Genomic DNA, 8,501 nt, shown 5'->3' with positions numbered 1-8,501 from the left:
AACTTTTCCCTAGACACTGCCTGTGGGTTTTAATAACTGTATTCCCACTGAGAGCAGACAAAGGTCTGGGCCTTACCTGTCCAATCTCATTTGCTGTGTCACCTTTGGCACCTACGTGAGCGAGTGACAGGGAGGTAGAGAGACAGATTGGAGAGAAGAGAACATTGCCCATCGGCTCCTTTTCACACAGCTGTTTGAACAGGTCAACTGCAAAAGCAGAGTTTGCCAGTCTCAGGGCATCCATTGTGGACCTGGAACCAAAGACAAGAGACAGGTTCACTCTTAAAAGTATCTGTAAGTGTCCTTAACTGCATTCTGCTAACACAATAAAATTCTATTCCAACCAAGTAGTAGTCTTTTATAATTCTCCTATGATTCCTTTTTCACTCTTCACAGTTCTGAATTATATAGTAGATATCTTCCAGGGTGTCTTCTCAGCCCATGAGCTTTCCTTTTGGGATGGGTTTCTTGTTGTGATTGTTAATAGTATTGTTAATACTCATGATGACCCCGTATGTGCAGAGTAGAATTGTGCTCCACAGGGTTTTCAAGGCTGTGACCTTTCTGAAACAGATCACCAGGCCTGTCTTCTGAGGTGCCTCTGGGTGGGTTCAAACTGCCAGGTTTTCAGTTAGTAGTCGAGCACTTAACCATTTGTGCCACCCGGGCATTCCTCAACCAAGTAGTGGAGTCAAAGGTTTCCCTTCCTTGAGTAGAAGAAAGGAATGAACATTATGTGAACTCAAAAAGAAAGCCAGGGAAAAGAAAAAGAAGCCAGTTGTCAAGAAACCTCTGGGCAAAAGTCGTAAGGTCTGAATGGTCCAGTATGTGAGTGCCTCTGTGTGCTGACCTGGAATCCCCAAACCTGGCTAACTCAGCCACCATAGCCACTGTCAGGAGCTCAGTGGTGAGGGCAGTAGCCGGCACTGATCAAAGTCAGCTGGTTTCGTTTAACACCTACTGTTTCTATTAGGCTTTAGGTTGAGTCACACCAGGCTGAAATTTTTGTAGATCAAAAACATTCCAATCACAGCAATTTTGTGTGGCTCAATGTAATACTTAGTAAGTAATGCCCTAGTAGGGTGCCTGGCACATAGCAATATTTAATAAACGGCAGCTGTTCTTATTTTTGTTGCTCATACATACCTACTATGTGCAAGACATGATACACAGTGGAGTAAGGATCACCTTAGTCCCTCCTTCTTGGAGTTTGCAATCTCTTTGGGAAGATATGTGAACTAATAACTAGGCTGCAGGGCTGCCATGCCATATACAGCAAAAATGTGGAATAGCAAGTAATATGTTAATTAAACGTGAGAGAGAGCAGCTTCAGCTAAAAAATGTGGATCATGGTAAATGTCCCTGAGTGGCACAAACAGTTTGCCCTTGACTTCTAACACAAAGGTAGGTCGTTCAAACCCATCCAAAGATGCCACAGCAGAAAGGTCTGGAGATCTGCTTCCATAAGGATTACAGCCAAGAAAAACCCTATGGAACAGTTCGCCTCTGTAACACATGGGATCACCATGAGTTGGAATTGACTCTACAGCAACATGTTAAAGTGGATATTGCAGCGAGTGGTCATCTGTTCATGTCCTAATTCCATTTCTTCTAAAGCAGCGGTTCTCAAAGTATGGCCAGTGGGCTCCTGGCAGTCCCTAAGGCACTTCCAGGGGGGTTCACAAGGTCAAAATTATTTTCCTAATAATACTAAGATATTATTTGCCTTTTTACTCCCATTTTCTCACAAATACACAGTGGAACTTCCCAGAGGCTACATGACCTGTCTTCTATTAAGCCAAATATCAAAGAGATTTGCATAGATGCCAAATGACATCACTCTTCTCACTACATTTTTTTACTACAGAAAAGTTATTTTTCATAAAAATGTTATTCGTGTTAATATGTAAGGGTTGCATTATTATTTGTAAATGAATTGGTAAATAAATATTTCTTTTTTTTTTTTTTTTTTACATTTTCATTCTAATTTGGTAAATTCTGATAGATATAACCCACGTTTTAGAAAAGTTCTCCTGAGGGAATTTGACCACAGACACCTAGAAGCGAGTCCTACAGGCGGATCAAAGGGAACAAAATGTTCTTACCACTCTGTTCAAATGAAGCATTATTCAGTCATTATAAGCATTTGAGATACATTTAGTCTAAATGACTCTATGTGAATAAATGGTTATTTGTGGCTTTTAGTTCAGTTAATTGCATAATATAATTAACACTGTATTGCAATCTAAGGCTTAGATCCAGGTCCCTGTTGGGAAATGTGCCTGGGCACACACCTGACATCTGAGACGCTTCGCAGCAGGCCGGCCCTGCCTGGCAGTGGGTTCCCTTCCTTTTTATGGACCACCCAGAGAAAGAGTCCAAACAGGCCTGCTTTCATGTCTATGTGACAGATGGTTCCTTTCTCAGAAAATTCTCCTTCAGGTGGGGAAAGTCACGCAGCTCCTAATATCTGAGGTCTCTTCATGGTCTGCTGCTTGGCAGAGGTCTCAGAAAGGGTCTGCAGAGTGGGAACTGTTGTGGGGGCCAACAACCACCAGTTAAATAATCAATCAAATACCGCATGGTAAATCTGATCAGTTGCTTGAGGGATTAGTCCCAAGTGACCTGAAAAAACGAAACCCGTTGCCGTCAAGTCGATTCTGACTCATGGCGACCCCCTGTGTTACAGAGTAGAACTGCCTCGTAGGGTTTTCTTGGCTAAAACCTTTATGGAAGCAGATCACCAGGCCTTTCTTCTGCAGCACCTTTGGGTGGGTTTGAACTGCCAACCTTTTGGTTGGTAGCTGAGAGCAAAGCATTTGCACCATCCAGGAACATTCCGAAGTGACCTAAAAACACTGTCATGTTGATCTGGGCTGAAGTAGCTCAGAGTTGACTCTGGCCACAGGCAATTTCCAGGTCACTGTGTTGCCAGACAATCAGAGCATTTAAACAGATGTCAGCAATGTTAACAATATTCACCCAGGAAAAGCATCGAGCTCCTGCACAGACTATTTTGCATAAGAAAATGCTATAAAAATTATGTGTGAAAGAATAGAAATTAGTAGTTTCTATAGAGTAAAATCACATGTTCAAAGCCCTGGTGGCACAGTGGTTAAGAGCTGGCTGCTAACCAAAATGTCGGCAGTTCAAATCCACCAGCTGCTCCTTGGAAACTCTATGGGGCAGTTCTACTCGGTTCTATCAGGTCGCTATGAGTCAGAATTGACTCGACGGCAACAGATTTGGTTTTTTTATTTTTTAGGATAAAATCTCATGTTCAAAGTGCTAAAATTACTGCAGAATTTATCATTTTATCATCACCTTGTTACAGAGATAACTTCTGTGTTTTCATGAAAACTGTGTAATAATTACACAAATAAAACAATTTCGCTTATAGCTCCAACACAGAAAACGCTACGTCTTTTAGTCTCATAAAAGTTTAAAAAGCACTTTTATTTTCTTTTAATAGGGGAAATTTAAGTAGCAACACAAAAGCAGTTTTAAGAATTTATTTTTAAAGTTACTCGCGTTTTGCAGTATTTTGTAAAATCACAAACCTTGAAAGTAGGAAGAGATCTCTGAGTTTATCTGGTCCAGTCCCACCTCTTCATTTTACAGATGAGGAAAGTGAAGCAGACGGAGACAAAGTGATTTTCCCAAGGCCACCCAGGCAGGAAGTGAGGGTGGAAAAACAGAACCGGAGTTCATTGCTTCTAGCTCCCACCCTGGTGCTTCCCCACCACACCTTACCTCCTTCTTTCTTACTAATTACGTTATTGCGGGCGTTTGTCTTCGCAGAAGTCTCTAGAATTCCCAAAATCCTACATATCCTGAATTACCTCTTCAGAGATACTGATATCCTATATTTTTTCTTCTGTATTTTTTTTATTGTTGTAGTTAAATGAAGTTTACATTTCAAGTTAGTCTCCCATACAAAATTTTATACATTCTTTGTTATGTGTCCCTAATGGCTCACCCCATTCTGCAACAGCACACTCCTCCTCTCAGCCCCTGATTCCCCACGACCATGTCCATTCAACCAGCTCCTAACCCTCTCTGCCTTCCCCTCTCACGTCTGGACAGAAGCAACCCCTCTGGTCTCTTGTATCTACTTGACTAAGAGGCACACTTTTCACGAGTATCACTTTATGTCCCACAGTCCAGTCCAATCCCTGTCTGAAGATTTGGCCTCAGAAATTTAGTTCTGGGCTGATAGACAATCCAGGTGCCATGCTTTCCGGGGTACCCTATATATTTTTTAAATCAACGCAAAACATTTTCCCTGTGATTTTCCTACTTGAAGGAGCTCTTGCTCTTTTCCTGCCACTAACATTGCAAACTATTAATATTCTACTTCTTTCATTTAATACAAGGAGCCCTGGCGGCACAGTGGTTGAGCAACCAGCTGGTAACTGAGAGGTCAGTGGTTTGAACCCACCAGCTGCTCCGAGGGAGAAAGATATAACAGTCTGCTTTCGTAAAGATTACAGCCTTGGAAACCCTATGCATCAGTTCTACTCTGTCCTATGGGGTCACTATGAGTCAGAATTGACTCAAAGGCAATGGGTACGTTCATTTAATAAGTATTCATTGAGTACCTAATGTGTGTCAGGCCTGACTTATTTCGCTCCGCACAATGGTCTCAAGGTTCTCCCACGTCGTAGCCTGTATCAGGACTTCATTTCTCTTTATGACTGAATACAATTTTTTTTATAAATACATTTTTGAAATGTTGGATTTACAGCTCCCAGCTTAACTCCTTCTTTACCTTTTTGAATGTTCTGATAACTGAAACTATGGATATCATTTAGGGAAAAAATGCAGAGTGGGGGAAGAAAGGAGGTAGGAGGGAAGTAGTGCCCAAAGATTTCCAAAGTATTTAATGCATCTAAGCCAATGGTTCTCAAACTTTTGGTCCGTAGACGTTTTGGTGAGATGAAGGCCCTGGGGCAGTCCTGGGTTATGCCTGTTATCCTGACATTAGTAACAGTGCCCCTTTCAGTCTCAAACATGTTATGATTTGGACAACATATGGTCACCCCGCCTCTCGACCACCTACCCTACTCTTTGTTAGACACACACACACACACACACACACTCACACAGCTGTGAGCATAGTTTCTTCATTCCTTAAAAACTGTCGGAGTATGTTGCTATTGTTAGTTGCCAACCAGTGGATTCCAACTGATGGCGACCCCGTGTGTGCAGAGTAAAACTGCTCCATAGGATTTTCAAGACCTTTCGGAAGCAAATCGCCACGCTTATCTTCTGAGGCACCTCTTGGTGGGTTCAAACCCCCAATCTATTGGCTAGCAGTAGACTGCTTAATAGTAGATATCATTTAGTCTAAGCTGCCTCGTTTTACAGATGAAGAGACATGCAGTGAAAAAAAATCTCTAAGTATGTGCTGTGACAGGTCTTTAGGCCTTCCCTTGAGAAAGCTTGCCTATTATAATTCCTATAAAACCTCGGAATGCCTAAAAACACAGTCCCTACCATCTGCACTCTGACTCTATGAGGAGAAAAGTCACGGCCAGATTAATAAAACAAGAGAGCGTGCAACTTCTGCCATGTGAAAGGATATTATGCGGATTAAATGAAGTGATTAAATGAGTAAATGCTCATGAAAAGTGTTCTGTTAACAGCAAAGCGCAATGCAACTATTAGTAATCAAGTTAATTGCTTAATTTCCAACGGAGAAGGAGCTCTGCTTGGTGGAGATATTCTGGAACATCACAGCTGCTCCCATTTGCTTAGCAGCCAGACCACAGGGCCACCCCACTGCTGCCCAAGAGGAAACTAGAGCCCGACTTGCCACACCTGAATGATCCAAATCACTGAGGCAGCATAGCCTCAAAATTAATCCACAACCCAAAGGAACTGAAGTGGCAGAATCCAAGGCATTAGTAAGAACAGATAGAGACCCGCTGACTCACTTTCTATTGAGAAACCCTGACTTGGATTAAACAAACTCCCCAGACAAACGTCTCTCTCTCCACCCATCAAGGATCCCACCGAGTGCTTCCACTTCCTGGCAAGGACTGATGTTGGGAACCACCTAATTTTATTCACAACCTCTTGGGTGATGTAGGGAGTGAAAAAGATGTTAAGTGTACCCTGAGCTCCAAGTTTGAAGACCTTGATTCTAATTAAACTGCACCTCTTACAGCTACATGACATGGACAGCTCGCCTCTGTGGGGCCTTGCTCCTCACCTATAAAATGAGGGAGCTGAGCTGAAATATCTCGAAGGTCACCCCGCTCTGAGAATCTGAGCCTAATCTGGTTATGAGTCTGCAGAACAGCCTGGCATGTTAAACTTATCTTTAGTATGATGTACGTAAATGAAGCCATAAAAAAGTCGAGTTTATGAGGAAGGTCTGAATTGCCCAATAACATGCCTTTGAAATCTGTAATGTGTTTAAAGTTTGCAGAAACCAAAAGCGAGGGAGAATAACCCTGCCTAAAAGAAAGTAGTTGCAAATAGATGAAAAACTGATAGGATGTTTTAAAATGCCAAAAAGAAGAGCACATCACAGAGCTAAATCTTAGCCCCACATACCAAGAAGGAAGGTGAGCCAGGCACTCAAACACTCCTCAACTTTCTCCTGTTTTTGTGTGCCACACCTTTTCTGGGGAGCCCAGGTTAAGAGCTCGGCTGCTAACCAAACAGTTCAAATCCACCAGCCGTTCCTTGGAAACCCTATGGGGCAGTTCTACTCTGTCCTTTAGGGTCGCTATGAGTCAGAACCGACTCGATGGCACCTAACAACAACAACAATAGCCCCTTTTGGAACTAACGTTCCAAAATTCATTCGTATATTTTAAAATCTTAGACTAGTCTGAAACCCAAAATAAGGCTGAAAAGGTCATCAGTAAACTTCTCCATAACTTGACTGTTGCACTAGTCAAAAGCTTTCTAAACATGTTATTTCTTCATCTCTTCCCAAAAAACCTTCTAAACATGTTATTTCTTCATCTCTCCATAGTCTTATCTTGTATGGTTAAGTGGTTTCATTCCCTAAATGGCATTCCTGGTTCCCAGAGCCTGGGAACTTGAAATGCTGCCCAACAGAGCCTGTGAGGTCCCAGCAGGAAGCCCACAGCCTGTCAGCAGGAAGGACCCAGTGTGTGGGCTTGGTTCACCCTGCCCGTCATCTATTCCCGTAGAAAGGAATCACCAGCCTGCTCACCCCACTTTGCTTACCTGCTTAACAGCTATCCTGGCAAACGCACCGGCAAACAAGAAGAAAGTTACAGAGCAGAAAGAACTTGCTGTGGAAGAAACCCTGGATAGGGCAGAAAGAGCAGTCTGTCCACCTGGGCTGCCACCACACCCACCTGAACCACTCCTAATTCGCACTCTCTCTGTCCCTCCCACTTTTTCACTCTGCTCTTACTCATGCCTCTTGGCTGCGCTTCCATGACCGAAAAAAAATGATTCAGTCTGAAGTTGCTGTTGTCTGCACAGCTTCTACAGGCCCTCGACATGCCGGGGCAGGAAGGGGCTGTTAACGGAGCCTGCCTGGAGCTAAATGCGTACACTCATAACTAAATAAGTAAAGGGAACACCAGTAGCCCACGCGCAGGACCGGAAGGTGAAATAGTATATGAAATAGGAGGAATATGTGATAGGGTAATACCTCTCAAACATGTTGATGCCACAAAGAGTATTCTCATCTCTGTCCTTTCCAGGTAAAGTGCAGCAGTCCACTCTGCTAGATGACAAAACAGAATGCCTACTAAACAGAAAGGTGATCAAAAAAGGAAAAAGGAAAAAATACCCCATGTATATACATACACACATGCAGAGATACCTATATATAAGGATACACACACACACGCTTATCCTTTTTCTACTCTTTTGTTACCACCCTTCTGTTTAATAGGTAGCTACCACATGCAAATGGAGCCCTGGTGGCACAACAGGTAAGCGCTCGGCTCCTAACCAAAAGGTTGGTGTTTCAAACCCACCCAGCAGCTCTGTGAGAGAAAAGACTGGCAATCTGCTCTCATAAAGATTACTAAAAAAAATATCCAAACCCATTGCCTCGAGTTGATTCTGACTCATAGTGACCCTATAGGACGCAGTCGAACTGCCCCATAGGGTTTCCAAGGCTGTCATCTTTATAGAAGCAAACTGCCACCTCTTTCTTCCTCTGAGTGGCTGATGGGTTCGAACCGCTGACCTTTTGGTTAGTAGCCCAGAGCTTATAACTACTGTGCCACCAGGGCCTAACAAACTCTATGGGGCAGTTCTACTCTGTCACATGGGGTCGCTTTGAGCCAGAATCAACTCAACGGCACCTAACAACAACAATCATATACATACGTACATATATATGGCTATATGTATATATTCAAAAATTATGCTTAGCAAAATATTTAATATCAATGGATAGGAGAAATTATTTGGTTGGGGGCAGAGGGGTTCCCAATAAAATATGGTGGTTAGGATTACACAGCTCTACTTTGAAATCTCTTTGCCGGCTGGCTCTT

The 8,501-nt window shown here is 42.9% G+C and overlaps 1 protein-coding gene across 1 annotated transcript in view; it reads right to left on the bottom strand.

Annotated features, from left to right (window-relative positions):
- The window catches only part of SERPINB5 (serpin family B member 5), a 13,910-nt gene extending 13,656 nt beyond the window's left edge, over window positions 1-254 (bottom strand). Inside the window, exon 1 of the mRNA XM_004379282.1 lies at window positions 77-254. Coding sequence (XP_004379339.1) covers window positions 77-244 — 168 coding nt within the window. The 5' untranslated portion in view covers window positions 245-254. The remainder of the gene's footprint in view (window positions 1-76) is intronic.
- Between the last annotated feature and the right edge of the window lie 8,247 nt (window positions 255-8,501).

This window comes from Trichechus manatus, unplaced genomic scaffold, assembly GCF_000243295.1.
Source record: "Trichechus manatus latirostris isolate Lorelei unplaced genomic scaffold, TriManLat1.0 scaffold00063, whole genome shotgun sequence".
NCBI classification, from domain to species: Eukaryota; Metazoa; Chordata; class Mammalia; order Sirenia; family Trichechidae; genus Trichechus; species Trichechus manatus.
Note: the sequence above shows the minus strand (reverse complement) of the source record. Positions and strands in the feature narration are given on the sequence as shown.